Consider the following 16,470-nt stretch of genomic DNA (forward strand, 5'->3'; position numbering starts at 1 on the left):
AACTGAGTTTAAATGTATTTGGCTGAGGTGTATGTAAACTTCCAACTTCAACTGTAAATGTGTCCGTTAAGCAAATTCAGTGTCATAACCACAGAGAAATATAGATATTCTTCACTTTCACTTCCTGGATGTTGCTGTTGGCCCGGCCTCAATTCTCATCGCTGATTGGCCGGTGGGAGTCACTGGGGGACACTGGGATAGCAGACTGCAGCCTCTTTCAGTTTCTCACACACATTGTGGGGAAAAGTGGGAAATATGTTTTGGCAACGTTACAGCAACAGTAAGTCATTTTGGGTTGGAGAGGAAAGGGCCCAGAACTGCAAGAGGACACCATTCAATAGCTAATGAGAAAGTTTTATTCTGAATATACTGTATTTGCACATGAATAAGCATTTTCCAGGATTATAAACATTACTATTTTCTTTCTTTCGTCGGAGAATAATAACAGTATCGTACAAATTTATACATGACTGATTCAGGCGAATCAAGTTCCACAAAAGTGTAACATCTTAAAAGCACAATCAAGGGAGATTGACGGGGAGGCCCACCAATAGCCTGTCAAAAGGGAGGCTGACAAGGGGAGATTAGTGGACAGGTCCACCAATGGTCTGCCATGAAAACGCTGGCAGAGAAAGATTGGAGGGCGGTTCCACCAATAGCCTGACATAGTGTGGCAGGCATGGGACACTCCCCTTAAAACACACTGAGCGTTCTTGAGAACAAAAAGAGTCCAGAAAAAGCATAACCCACACAATCCACACAGAGAGCACCACAGCATCGAAAAACACTTCCAATCACTCTGCTAATATGTTATTCCTGAGGTGACAGCATCTGATTTTAGCCCTTAGAGTGGCATGAAATAACCAGACACCATTTCCCAAGGGTCTAGTCTGGTCTTGAATGTGACAACCTGTGACAGAGGAAAAGATATGTATTGTTACATACACCGGAGAGGTGCAGTGAATTGTGTTGTTTTACAGGGTCAGCCATAGTAGTACAGCACCCCTGGAGCAAATTAGGGTTAAGTGCCTTGCTCAAGGGCAAATTGACCGATTTTTCACCTTGTAGTCTCATGCATTCGAACCAGTGACATCTCGGTTACTGGCCCAACGCTCTAACCGCTAGGCCACTGCGCTCAGTCAGACCAGGGCAGTACCAAATGCTGTCTCCTCAAGAGAAAGGCAGTAGAAGCTGTATCGTTATCATATCATAAACAAACACCCAACAAACCCACGGTATTATGCTTCCCATCCCAACGTTACACACCAAAGCAGGAGAAGATAGAGTGTACTTTATCTCATTGCCTGCCACTGATACAGTATCATGGCATTATCATGCAACACAGGGAAAACAGATGAGATTTGCATTTATTCAATCCTAAACGTTGCCTAAACGTTAGTAATAGGTTTCCCGGTAAAAAGAGAAAGAGAGTCCTATGGCACTTGGTATTCTTGAATGTTCTTAGATATTGAGGGTCTTAAATACCAGTATGTTAGTTAGTTTCCCCACAGAACATTGAAACAACCATTACGGGACCCTAAATGTCACCTTAGACCATTCGTATAGTTTCGGACATGACAGCAGTCCGCCTTTGGTGATGGTGCTTGAGTTTCGCCACATAACATATTGGCAAATAATCATAGCTTAAGACTGGGATCATAACAAAAGTCCCCTTCCTCTTCAGTGTTTCAGAGAAATGAAAAAAGCCCAGAAGGATTTTATTCTGGGTGACGTAAGAACGCTTTGCAATTATAATTTAAGCAATGATAATGAGGTGTGGGAGAAGTATTTGAATGGCACTAGAGACCACACAGCGTAATCATGTAGTTTCCCAACTCTACACTGAATTGACTATGTGGTTTCCTGAGTCCATATGCCTCTGTTTTCAAAGGAAACAATGCGTGAATGTTTCTGACATTACTCCAAGGCTCCTTTAAACTCCCTCTTTTGGCAGTTGTTTGCATTTTCATTTACAGCAATTCAATGAAGTATTACTAATACTAGTCTTAAGCAAGTTATCGGAAACTATGATTGTCAATTGTTATCGAATCGATTGTCTAAAATTATCTTTTTTAGTGCTTAAGAGGTGATTTCAGTGCCAGGAACTCCTGTATATTTGCTCTACAACAGATCAGTAACACTAATCGACCATCAGATCACGTCCCAGTCCAACTAGCTGAATTGCATCATAGAAAAAACGTTTTTTTAAAGCACAGCATATCTACCATGTCCCTCTTTTGAACCATGTTCAAAAATGAAACGAATACAATACATTTAGAGAGGAATTGTTAATATTCTGACATGATAATAAAACCATTTTTTAATAAAACTTTATTCAACGTTGTTTTTCTACAACGTTGAATAAAGAAACTTAACCTTATGTCTCTTCCACTCAAAGTTATTCCACTGCATAATCATTTGGCTAAGGATGATTGACGGGTCCAGATTTGGTCCTGAATAAAATGAGGCACATTTCTGTTATTTCTTATGTAGTATTTTGGTGGCTGTTCTTGTGGAGAAATGAGTTAACAGGTGTATACCATAGTATAGTACACTCAGAAAGACAGTATCCTATTGTCAATCTGTCTTGAATCCCTAATTCATAAAGTTATTAAAGTTCCAGAACCACAAGGCACACAAAAACTAAGAAAGTACAACAGGACTGATATCCACACTCATGAATTCATGAATGAATTTAGATTGGATTGTATTGATAGACATTCTCAATAGGTCTTAAAGCAATTTCTGTTTTAATTCACTTTGCAACGAGGTGCAATTGTTTTTGATTTGGGGAAATGTTCTCTTCAATAGCGGGCAGAACATTGTGAGAAAGACAGATTCTTGTAGTTGCAAGTCACGTATTCATGATACTCAAATCAAGAAGTGATACATAAGCAAGCACAAATAAACTGTCATGTACCAAAGTCTACATTTCCTACACCCCCCCTACTCTTTCTCTTCATTTTATATCCATTGCATTGACGCATTGAAATCAATCAAAACATAATGGCATTAAAGCCAACATAACACAGTAGCATGCAGCTATGCCCTTCATCCTAATAAAAAACAAAAACAAACTTAAATATTCAAATGAATACCAAACACATCAAGTTTCCTTCAGGTCAGTAGCCACACAGTCAAATAAATAAAGATAAAGGGTTTGTCTGACTAAGAATCAACATGGCACTAGCGATTAGACCAATGAGCGCACTAGAGGCCAGCCGGGGTGCCCTGATTGGTCAACTGCACTTTGGCAATGATGGTTAGTTCAGAGGGACCAGATACCAAGATGGTAGGACCCGACATTGACCATTTGTGGTCAAGGTTGAGGGAGAAGTGGTTGACCGCAAACAGAAAGGGATCCATCACTTCAAACAGGGGATAGTGAGTGAGGGCAAAAGGGTTCATATGTGACCACATGTATGTGAATGAATATGATGGTCATACACCACATCTATACAAGGACAGCAGCGTGAATGTAAATGTGTTGCTACTTTTAAATGGGACTTGAAACAAACAGAATAATGCCAACAGCACCCCAGTGTAAAATAAAAAACATTCTGATTTCTGACTTCCTATTAAACAACTTATTGCAACTTGAACAAAACAAACACACATTTCAATTCTGAGTAACAAGCCACTGCAAATGCTTTGAAATAAATAAATAACTTTATGACAAACACAACGGGACGGTTGCGAAGGGCAGCACTGTTTCTGGCAGTGTTGAATACAAATCAACGGGGATCTCTTTTAGAACATCACAAAAACCTAAAAGGAACCCAAAAGGAAGAGGCAGTCCTTTCACTTTCCCCCTGGCACTGTAAGGCAGTCCAACCTGTAGCATTCGCAGGGTTGTCATCGTTGAGCCAAACAAAGGTCAAAGTTCACCACTCAATCACCTCGATCTCCCTAAGCTCAGATGGCTGGAAGCTCAGATGGCTGGAGGGGAAAAGTCAGGGGTCTGGGATGAAAGTTCGCTTAGAATTTTTTTTACATCCCACCGACGTTAACTTTCCTCACTTTCTCCCACCCCTGGGTGAAGAAATGTAACGAAACCCTTGAAAAACGCAAATATCCCAAAAGAAGATCTGTCAGGAAGTGGTTTCAGATGTTTTTTTGTTTTAGCGTTCGTCATTTTGAGGCGGCGTTGCTTGCCGGTTGCAACCGAGGTCTTCAGAGGTCACGAGGGGACGGCGTGGTGAGTTGAGCCAGCCAGGAGCCAGAGCAGGGCCAGCTGCAGCGCCACCATGGCCAACAGGGATGGGCTCAGAGCCGACGCCCCGCCACAGTCAAAGTCCTCCTCCTGTGACCACGGCAACAAGAGGGGAGGATGAAGGAGGCAGGGGGACAAGTTAGTGACAGACACAACCAAGTTGATGACCTTCTGACCCTGCTGACTAAAAGATAATGGGTTCAGTAAGGGTACAACAGCCCAGTATGTCTTACATATTCATAAATCTATGTTTGATGACATAATAGCAAGGTAAACTGGTACTAGACTGCATATCCACATTGAATAAAGAATGGGGTATGTATGGAACAATTGTAATCTGAGTATGGAATAATCCATGTTGGATTATCTGATGTCTGATAATCTGTACAGCTCTATAGAGTGGAATGTAATAACAAAACATTTTCAGACATATATAATTTGCTACCTCATAAAATAAATAATAATTTGTTAGAGTTAAATTAGGAAGCAAGGGCCTGCGTTAGCTAGCATCTAGATTAGTAAACACGTCAGTTGACAAACAGACAGATAAAGAGAGATGGACAGAAATACATAGTATGATACAGAGAACAAGAGAGAGAGAGAGAGAGAGAGAAAGAAAGAGAGAGACAGAAAGAGAGAGAAAGAGAGAGAAAGAAAGAGAGAGAGAGAAAGAGAGAGAGAAAGAGAGTAAGATAAAGAGAGAGTGCTTGATGGGACTGACCCGAGACAGCACATGAACAGTGGCAGCAGTAACATGAGCAGAGAGGAGGCCAATGGAGAGCCTGCGCTCGTCGGGCACATGTGCTCATCCTAACCATCAACAGCCAATCAAAGAGCAGGAAAGAAACAGAAACAGAGAGAAAGTCGTGCAGCAAACATTCCACAGTTAGCAGTTAGAAAGTCCATGTGCAAAGTGAATAGGCAGAAGAACGGAGAAAACAGAACACTTTGTGGAAAGGTGAAGAGAGAGAAACAGAGAGAAGCATCTAAATAGAAGGAAGGTGTGTGTGTCTACGTCTGTGTGTGTCTACATATGTATGTGTGAGTGTGTCTACGAGTGTGTGTGTGTGTGTGTGTGTGTGTGTGTGTGTGTGTGTGTGTGTGTGTGTGTGTGTGTGTGTGTGTGTGTGTGTGTGTGTGTGTGTGTGTGTAAGAGAAAGAGTGCAAGCAGAAGAAGTTAACACCATCATGAAACTTTGAGAAACCAAAAGGTTTGCCACTGGGATAAGACTAGTCTGAAAAACAAACCAAAGCATTCAAGTGCAGAGATTTCACACACAAAGGATTTTAGTCATATACACTAAATATTTGCTTACTCTTGAACCATACAGTGCAGTATGTCAATACCTGGCAATAACTTGTATTTGTGTGGGAAATCTCTGCACATATAGTAATCCAAAGACAAGAGTAGAGAAAGAGGCAGCCATTTTGAGTAAAAGATGGAACATTAACAAGAGAATTATGCACAAAGAGAAAAGCACATGCATTGTGAAAACATATTAGTGTACTGTGAGTTTTGACATTGTGACGTTAAATTTGACGGTTGCCATTTTTAAACACAGAGGATGACAAAATAATGACGTGACCTACCCTCTCGTTGTTGTCGAAACAGGCATCTGGACCTTTTCGGAACCTTGGTTTCTCAGCCATTTCACATGGGTCTGGTCCCTCAGCTACATCAACTCATTTAGGAAATAAACCATTGGTTCTGGTAGCTCAATTGGCTAGAATATATCTACTGAACAAAAATAGACACGCAACATGTGAAAAGTGTTGGTCCCATGTTTTATGAGCAGAAATAAGTTATCCCAGAAATGTTCCATTCATACAAAATGCTTATTTCTCCTCTGCCAAGATAATCTATTAATCTGACAGGTGTGGCATATCAAGAAGCTGACTAAACAGCATGATCATTACACAGGTGCACTTAGTGCTGGGGACAATAAAAGGCCACTCTAATATGTGCAGTTTTGCCACACAACAATGCCACAGATATCTCAAGTTTTGAGGGAGCGTGCAACTGTCATGATGACTGCAGGAATGTCCACAAGAGCTGTTTTCAGAAAATGTAATGTTTATTAAATCTACAATGAGCCGCTTTAAACTTTGTTTTAGAGAATTTGGCAGTACGTCCAACCGGTCTCACAATCGCAGACCACATGTAACCACCACGCCAAGCCCAGGACCTCCACATCCGGCTTCTTCACCTGCGGGATCGTCTGAGACCAGCCACCCGGACAGCTGATGAAACTGTGGGTTTGCATAAGCAAAGAATTTCTGCACAAACTATCAGAAACGGTCTCAGGGAAGCTCATCTGCGTGCTCGTTGTCCTCACCAGGGTCTTGACCTGACTGCAGTTCAGCGTCGTAACCGACTTCAGTGGGCAAAGGCTCACCTTCGATGGTCACTGGCTCGCTGGAGAAGGGGGTTCTTCACAGATGAATACCGGTTTCAACTGTACCGAGCAGATAGCAGACGGATGTTTGTTGATGTCAACGTTGTGAACAGAGTGCCCAATGGTGGAGGTGGGGTAATGGTATGGGAAGGCTCAAGCTATGGACAATGAGCACAATTGCATTTTATCGATGGCAATTTCAATACACAGAGATACGGTGACGAGATCCTGAGGCCCATTGTCGTGCCATTCATCACCCACCATCATCTCATGTTACAGCATAATAATGCACGGCCCCATGTCGCAAGGATCTGTACACAATTCCTGGAAGCTGAAAATGTCCTAGTTTTTCCATGGCCTGCATACTCACCATACATGTCACCCATTGATCATGTTTGGGATGCTCTGGATCGACGTGTACGACAGTGTGTTACAGTTTCCGCCAATATCCAGCAACTTTGCACAGCCATTGAAGAGGAGTGGGAGAACATTCCACAGGCCACAATCAACAGCCTGATGAACTCTATGTGAAGGAGATGTGTCGTGCTGCATGAGGCAAACGGTGGTCACACCAGATACTGACTGGTTTTCTGATCCACGCCCCTACTTTTTTATTTAAAAAAAAGGTATCTGTGACCAACATATGCATATCTGTATTCCCGGTCATGTGAAATCCATAGATTAGGGCCCTTATGAATTCATTTAATTGACTTATTTCCTGATATGAACTGTAACTCAGTAAAATCTTTTAAATGTTTGCATGTTGCGTTTATATTTTTGTTCAGTGCAGTTCTTGCATCACCAGATATTGTGGGCACAGAATTAAATGGAACACTATTACATTGTATCTCTATGGCTGTTTGTAACCCACATTGTGGCCACACACCCCAATCGGTATCACTATCCACTTTGGATAGAAGCGAATGAAAGCAACTAGTAAATGACCATATCAAATGAAATATCAAGCCATAACACTAATCTAAATGTGAAAGAACAATCGGAACAGATGCTTTCAGAAAGACATGGAAAAACCACGTCGTTTTTGGAGCAAATCAAATAGCCTCATCTGAAACCCTTTTGGCTGCCATTTTGAATTTATGTGAATTTTCATTAGGCTCCTTGCATAATTGGCTACAGCCCTGGGGTGTTGGAGGGGATATGATGGATTTGATTGTAAGCCTTTCAGAGTGGATTAGCCTTCGCTATCATCTGCCACAGAGAGAGACAGGAGACTGAGTCAGTACAGGTCTGAGTTTGGTTAATCTGCCATAGAGAGAGACAGGAGACTGAGTCAGTACAAGTCTGAGTTTTGTTCATCTGCCATAGAGAGAGACAGGAGACTGAGTCAGTACAAGTCTGCGTTTGGTTCATCTGCCATAGAGAGAGACAGGAAACTGAGTCAGTACAAGTCTGCGTTTGGTTCATCTGCCATAGAGAGAGACAGGAGACTGAGTCAGTACAAGTCTGCGTTTGGTTCATCTGCCATAGAGAGAGACAGGAGACTGAGTCAGTACAAGTCTGAGTTTGGTTCATCTGCCATAGAGAGAGACAGGAGAATGAGTCAGTACAGGTCTGAGTTTGGTTCAACAGCCACACAGAGAGAGAAGCCAGTCAGTACAGGTCTGAGTTTGGTTCAACAGCCACACAGAGAGAGAAGCCAGTCAGTACAGGTCTGAGTTTGGTTCAACAGCCACACAGAGCGAGAAGCCAGTCAGTACAGGTCTGAGTTTTGTTCATCTGTAACAGAGAGAGAAGCCAGTCAGTAAGTGCAGGTCTGAGTTTCACTTAGCCATAGAGGAAGTTCTGATCCATTGTGGAATATGAAATATATTGTACTCTGCTTGTAAAAGTCAAGAATATAGGGACCAGCAGGATAAAAGAAAAAAGCCTGTACAACTTACTTTTACAACTGGACACCTTTTAATAATTAAACAAATAATAATCTAGTTAGATGTGATTATTTTAAGAAGAGTCACTGTATATACAAAGACCAGTAAACTAGAACTAACAGACTGTAAGTAGTACAGATGAACTACACTAGACATGAATATATTACTACTATATTACAATATGAAACGTTAGTGCTCTATTGACTGTATGTTTAAAGGATACAAGGCTGCTCGGCCTGTATTAAGGGCTTGTGGTCACATGACATGCAGGTGAGCTTGGCGTCGGCGATGACGAACACCAGGTTGGTCTTCCACAGCTTCTCAGCATGGAACATCCTGGATCGAGACAGAAACGAGACACAGAGGAGATGCCATGAGACAGTCTGGCATTGGGAAAGACTGGGTACTACAATACTACGGTTGAAATATTCCTGAAACTTCCCCAATGTTTACATGTTTACGGTTGGAAGATTCCCGTAATCTAATTAGATTTCATATTTCAAGTGAAATACCTGTATGTTCCAATGAAAACATAATTGTCTGAATGAGTTGAGTTGAGTCTACCTACCAAACATAAGCTGCATCCAACCTTGAAGGGTCGGTGTGAGGGCAACACTGTCTGCTGATATATGGTCCAAGCTCTAGTCCTAAATTACACCGGCCTCAGACCATAGCGGACCATAGCAGACCATAGCAGACCATAGTTTTGAGTTTGGACAGAAAGTGACCTTCTTTATGGTGGTTGTTAACTGGAGACGTACGTGAAGCTAATGCACAGCAACACAGTGCGGCAGGCACCCCATTAGACAGCACGAGGGAGCCTTAAAACAGCAAACACACCGCCAAAATTGTGGTCTGCCTTGCAGCATACTGACTCTACCTCACCTTTAAGGCATGTGGAGTTTACTACCTCCTCGGCCCAGGGGACTCCACTTTGTCATTAGAGTGCCGGATTTATTCGGTTGAGTGCAATTGCACTAGCAGACCACTAGCAGCACTAGCAGACCACTAGCAGACCACTAGCAGACCACTAGCAGCACTAGCAGACCTCTAGCAGCACTAGCAGACCACTAGCAGAGAACTAGCAGACCACTAGCAGCACTAGCAGACCACTAGCAGACCACTAGCAGACCACTAGCAGCACTAGCAGACCACTAGCAGACCACTAGCAGAGAATTAGCAGACCACTAGCAGACCACTAGCAGACCTCTAGCAGACCACTAGCAGAGAACTAGCAGACCTCTAGCAGCACTAGCAGACCTCTAGCAGCACTAGCAGACCACTAGCAGAGAACTAGCAGACCTCTAGCAGCACTAGCAGACCTCTAGCAGCACTAGCAGACCACTAGCAGAGAACTAGCAGACCTCTAGCAGCACTAGCAGACCTCTAGCAGCACTAGCAGACCTCTAGCAGCACTAGCAGACCTCTAGCAGCACTAGCAGACCTCTAGCAGCACTAGCAGACCTCTAGCAGCACTAGCAGACCTCTAGCAGACCACTAGCAGACCACTAGCAGACCACTAGCAGACCTCTAGCAGACCACTAGCAGACCACTAGCAGACCACTAGCAGACCACTAGCAGCACTAGCAGACCACTAGCAGACCACTAGCAGACCACTAGCAGACCTCTAGCAGACCACTAGCAGACCACTAGCAGACCACTAGCAGACCTCTAGCAGACCACTAGCAGACCACTAGCAGACCACTAGCAGAGCACTAGCAGACCACTAGCAGACCACTAGCAGAGCACTAGCAGACCACTAGCAGAGCACTAGCAGACCACTAGCAGACCACTAGCAGAGCACTAGCAGACCACTAGCAGACCACTAGCAGAGCACTAGCAGATCTCTAGCAGCACTAGCAGACCACTAGCAGACCACTAGCAGACCACTAGCAGAGCACTAGCAGACCACTAGCAGACCACTAGCAGACCTCTAGCAGACCACTAGCAGAACACTAGCAGACCTCTAGCAGACCACTAGCAGACCACTAGCAGACCTCTAGCAGACCACTAGCAGACCACTAGCAGAGCACTAGCAGACCACTAGCAGAACACTAGCAGACCTCTAGCAGCACTAGCAGACCACTAGCAGACCACTAGCAGACCACTAGCAGACCACTAGCAGACCACTAGCAGAACACTAGCAGACCACTAGCAGAGCACTAGCAGACCTCTAGCAGCACTAGCAGACCACTAGCAGACCACTAGCAGACCTCTAGCAGACCACTAGCAGACCACTAGCAGAGCACTAGCAGACCACTAGCAGACCACTAGCAGACCACTAGCAGACCACTAGCAGAGCACTAGCAGACCACTAGCAGACCTCTAGCAGACCACTAGCAGACCACTAGCAGACCACTAGCAGACCACTAGCAGCACTAGCAGACCACTAGCGGCACTAGCAGACCACTAGCAGACCTCTAGCAGACCACTAGCAGACCTCTAGCAGAGCACTAGCAGGCCACTAGCAGACCTCTAGCAGACCACTAGCAGACCACTAGCAGACCACTAGCAGACCTCTAGCAGACCACTAGCAGACCACTAGCAGACCACTAGCAGACCACTAGCAGCACTAGCAGACCACTAGCGGCACTAGCAGACCACTAGCAGACCTCTAGCAGACCTCTAGCAGACCACTAGCAGACCTCTAGCAGACCACTAGCAGGCAGAGCACTAGCAGAGCACTAGCAGAGCACTAGCAGAGCACTAGCAGACCACTAGCGGCACTAGCAGACCTCTAGCAGACCACTAGCAGACCTCTAGCAGACCACTAGCAGACCACTAGCAGACCTCTAGCAGACCACTAGCAGGCAGAGCACTAGCAGAGCACTAGCAGAGCACTAGCAGACCACTAGCAGCACTAGCAGAGCACTAGCAGAGCACTAGCAGACCACTAGCAGACCACTAGCAGACCTCTAGCAGACCACTAGCAGGCAGAGCACTAGCAGAGCACTAGCAGAGCACTAGCAGAGCACTAGCAGACCACTAGCAGACCACTAGCAGCACTAGCAGAGGACTAGCAGAGCACTAGCAGACCACTAGCAGACCACTAGCAGACCACTAGCAGACCACTAGCAGACCACTAGCAGAGCACTAGCAGAGCACTAGCAGAGCACTAGCAGACCACTAGCAGCACTAGCAGAGCACTAGCAGACCTCTAGCAGACCACTAGCAGACCACTAGCAGGCAGAGTACTAGCAGAGCACTAGCAGAGCACTAGCAGACCTCTAGCAGACCACTAGCAGAGCACTAGCAGACCACTAGCAGAGCACTAGCAGACCACTAGCAGAGCACTAGCCGAGCACTAGCAGACCACTAGCAGCACTAGCAGAGCACTAGCAGAGCACTAGCAGACCACTAGCAGAGCACTAGCAGACCACTAGCAGAGCACTAGCAGAGCACTAGCAGAGCACTAGCAGACCACTAGCAGACCACTAGCAGAGCACTAGCAGACCACTAGCGGCACTAGCAGACCACTAGCAGAGCACTAGCAGACCACTAGCAGACCACTAGCAGCACTAGCAGACCACTAGCAGACCACTAGCAGACCACTAGCAGACCACTAGCAGACCACTAGCAGACCTCTAGCAGACCACTAGCAGACCTCTAGCAGAGCACTAGCAGAGCACTAGCAGACCACTAGCAGACCACTAGCAGACCACTAGCAGACCACTAGCAGATCACTAGCAGAGCACTAGCAGACCACTAGCAGACCACTAGCAGACCACTAGCAGACCACTAGCAGACCTCTAGCAGACCACTAGCAGACCTCTAGCAGAGCACTAGCAGAGCACTAGCAGAGCACTAGCAGAGCACTAGCAGACCACTAGCAGACCACTAGCAGAGCACTAGCAGACCACTAGCAGACCTCTAGCAGACCACTAGCAGACCACTAGCAGATCACTAGCAGAGCACACCAAGACTATACAACAAGAGTACTTTAGAATGAAATCGCACATAACCTGTGTGAAGAAGTTTTTTGTAGTCTCAGTGATTTAGCTATGTGGTGGGGTGGAGGTGCTTGTATTCAAATGAGGGGCTCTGATTCCCACGATTCTTTGCGTCCAACATTCAACCCACTGTGCCTTCCAGCCTGGCCAAAAGTAGTGTCCTACCACATTGCCATTTCAGATGTATCCACAGTCATTAAAACCAATTGTATGGCCGCACCATCTTTAGATAGGATCCTATGCCCTATTATTGGAACTAAACTGTCAGTGGTAATATGGGCCAAGCACATTCCACTGTCTTGAATCTGCACAGCTGGTTTAGAGCAGGCCTGATAGCAATCAGCCAGTGCTTTTTCCCCACTGAGCCACATATAATCATTTATTCTATTGAGGTAGAGTTGTACTTGGCTCTTGGTGGGTTCATATATAATAAGTGTGACGAGCAACGATCCCTCTAATTTCTTTCGGCACTGAGCACATTTCAGGTCTGCTGAGCGCAAACTTTCTGTGCAACATCTGGTGTGTGTTTACTGTGAACACTGAGGCTGTACCTGCTTTAAGTTACAGTTATAACAGTGGCTAAGTAGGCTACTGTGGCTATTTGATCATAATGTAGGCCTATCAGAGTGGTATACCATCAAAAACAATGGAGAAAATGCATCCCATAACATTTAACATGGAAATAGCTGTTCTATCATTCAGCCTACAGTAACAGCCAATGTGTGGTGTTTAATTTAGGCCTACATTCCACGAGACTTTTGGAAAAAAAACATGCAGGACTTGACATTAACCTGTTTATCCACTTGTCCTTCAGAAAAGGTGACTGAAAATGTGTTGTTTGATGCAAGAAACCACCTATATTCCCATACCATTATTACAGAGAATCAGACAAATGATGCTTTGATCTCATAACAAGCGTATCCACTCCCAACCTCTCATGCTGTAAGCACAGTCCAGTTGAAAGTGAACGGCACAGATCCATATATGGCAAAGGTCTATTTGCATATACGCCTACTGCAGTTCTGATTGGTTATGCCGCACCGTAGAATAGAGTGTGGAGTATGGACCGGAGTCGTGCCTGTCAATGCAATAGAATCCTACTCCAATGCGCTCTTCCTACAAGAAAATCTCTTGCATAGTTCATTTTGTTTCGGTATGTTTCATTGAAAGTGGGTAATATTGTATTGATTTGATCACAATTCCCACATTAAAGGGAAATGTTGATAGTATTAACTAAAGGAGAGAACTAGAATGTTGAGTGAAGCTCCATCTTGTGTTCTGCGTTGCAGTCCCAGAGGAGTTTACAGGGAACATTGTCCATGAGGTTTTACCAAGGTTATGTTCAGTTGGGTACGCCATACCAAAACGTTTTGCAATGGAAAATGGAATTCTATGTTGTTATTGGACAAGTTTAGGTAGTGCCTACCCATTAAGAAAAGGACCCTGGAGTGTGTAAAATAGGTTGCAGTGACTGACAGCTCTCACCTGGAGCAGTTTTCACAGTCTAGCGTTCCTCTGAAGGACTTTTCCTCGTTGTCATAGAAGTATTGAGTCTGCTCCGTGATACAGCTCTCCTTGGACATGTCAGGTATTTCCTCATCAGTGTCCGCTGTGGAACACACAGCACGCACACACAAATGCAGCACACATGCACAACACACACAAACAAACAAACAGATTGTCAAGGATCAAGCAAGGTATGGGTTATGTCCATAGAAAACACTGTGTACATTCTCAAGTTCTGAGAAGACAAGTTACTGTTCAGTTGCTCTGGTAGCCAAAACATACAGAAATCCATCTACATTTGAACAATGTTATTTCTCAATTAATATTCCTGGCATAGCTCATCATTGAGCTTGATGAATAACTTGCCATGCTCTGAGAATACTGTCATTGCTTTCATAACAACAGCGTCAATACTTTTTATTAAGGGCCCGTCATGCGAAATAGAAAAGGGCATTTTATTACAACGTAATTTATATGGGAACATACTTAACAACCTAATTTTAAAAAATGTTTTAGAAGAGTCGGAAATCTCACCTGCTTGCAGGAAATTAGGGAACGCTATGCTAACCAACAACTGTTGTAGTATCGACCTGTAGGGAATCAAAGTACACAAATTTACCTCTTTACCTCTTGATTACCTCTTGACAGAACATCCAACAAATCTTCTGTCCGTGACAGGATAAATACTCACATACTGTATCATCACAACCCACATTTCTTACAGATTTTCATTCAGATGGCGAGTTTATTGGCTTTTAGCGAAGGAAACGCAAATGTCATAATCAAAAAGCCTTTGTGTGGAAAAATATGACAGTGTGTTAGCCTTCCTGTAAACAAATCTAATTTTATTGGACATATTGTAAGATACACAGCTAATGAAATCAGGACAGAAGGCGAGCTAGTGTAAACAAAGTGCTCTGGGACCTGTAGAATGCTTACACAGATGGCCCACAGACTGCCTCTGTATCTTTACATCTGCACTGGGAACAGTGTTAAAGAAGCAAGAGTTGGGTCTCACCAGGCTGCTGCTGATGCTAACCATCCAACGTTCAAAATGTCTGCTATGGTGGGCTGCAAGGGACAAAAAGGTTGGGTATTACAAAACACATTGCAAAACATATTTTCACATGGTGAAGCCCAAGCGTAACTTCAGGTAATCGAAACAACTCCCAATAACTAAATATTCCATGTAAAACAGCACATTTTAAACTTGGGCTTAAACCTTTTCTAAACATCCTGATTGGGCTGGCAAAGCGAGTCTCGAGCCGAGGCATTTGCCAAGTGCACGGACACCGACTCAGACGAGCCAGACAAGATTTTGGAAGGGAATTAGCACAGAGCCCACCACAACAGATGCTCGTGTAAATCTACAAAGTGAAAAGGAACAACAAGTAGGTTTCGGTTTGACTGAAAGAACAGCCATGTTGTTTTGATTATGATTAGCATGCAATGCTCTGGTCTAGTGACTCAGGCCTGTGTCCTTTCTTTCCAGGTTGATAGAGTTTGGTCATCAAGGGGAGCTAACTAACCATGTTAAAAGTCATATCAAATTCCAATCCAAAGCTATTATCTACATCTTTGATCTAAATTTGTAGTCAACATCTATTTGTGAGTAACGATGAAAATGTAGATCAAAGTCTGTTAATTGATACAAACGTATGATAAAAATCTAGAACCAACATCGACCTAAATAATTCTGTAAATGACATTAAATTAAAGTGATAGATCACTCCAAAAGTGTGTCAGAAGACTACAGACCACAAAGGTTGTTGGTTGTGTAGATCCAGCTTTAGATGTGCTATCTTAATTTGATCAACATTTTGTTGCAGAGAATTTTCCATTGCAAATTAGGTAGGTTTAAAAAGGCTTCTAATTTCTACAAAATTTCAGACTTGATATGTCCTAACGAAAAATGTATCAACCACTACAAAAATGTCCATTGATTATAATCCACATGTCCTGTTGCTGCAGGATTAAGAAATAAACTCGCCTTCCAGACTCACATTAAGCATATCCAATCCAAAATTAAATCTAAAATTGGCTTCCTATTTCGCAACAAAGCATCCTTCACTCATGCTGCCAAACTCTTAAAACCTCGTAAAACTGACCATCCTACCGATCCTCGACTTCGGCGATGTCATTTACAAAATAGACTCCAACACTCTACTCAACAAATTGGATGCAGTCTATCACAGTGCCATCCGTTTTGTCACCAAAGCCCCATATACTGCCCACCACTGCGACCTGTTCGCGCTCGTTGGCTGGCCCTCGCTTCATTCTTGTCGCCAAACGCACTAGCTTCAGGTCATCTACAAGTCTCTGCTACGTAAAGCCCCGCCTTATCTCAGCTCACTGGTCACCATAGCAGCACCCACCCGTAGCACGCGCTCCAGCAGGTATATCTCACTGGTCACTTCCAAAGCCAATTCTTCCTTTGGCCGCCTTTCCTTCCAGTTCTCTGCTGCCAATAACTGGAACGAACTGCAAACATCACTGAAGCTGGAGACTCATATCTC

The 16,470-nt window shown here is 44.0% G+C and overlaps 1 protein-coding gene across 2 annotated transcripts in view; it reads right to left on the minus strand.

The window, feature by feature from the left end:
* Positions 1-333: 333 nt before the first annotated feature.
* LOC129838312 (voltage-dependent calcium channel subunit alpha-2/delta-1-like) overlaps positions 334-16,470 on the minus strand; it is a gene marked incomplete at its 5' end in the record, with an annotated part of 56,583 nt that continues 40,446 nt past the window's right edge. The window contains 7 exon segments of one of the 2 annotated variants that reach the window (XM_055905218.1): positions 334-4,303; positions 4,935-5,023; positions 5,804-5,886; positions 8,722-8,834; positions 13,934-14,057; positions 14,489-14,544; positions 14,973-15,025. In XM_055905218.1, coding sequence (XP_055761193.1) covers positions 4,267-4,303; positions 4,935-5,023; positions 5,804-5,886; positions 8,722-8,834; positions 13,934-14,057; positions 14,489-14,544; positions 14,973-15,025 — 555 coding nt within the window. 2 annotated transcript variants of the gene reach the window in all.

Source organism: Salvelinus fontinalis, chromosome 39 (assembly GCF_029448725.1).
Source record: "Salvelinus fontinalis isolate EN_2023a chromosome 39, ASM2944872v1, whole genome shotgun sequence".
NCBI lineage: Eukaryota > Metazoa > Chordata > Actinopteri > Salmoniformes > Salmonidae > Salvelinus > Salvelinus fontinalis.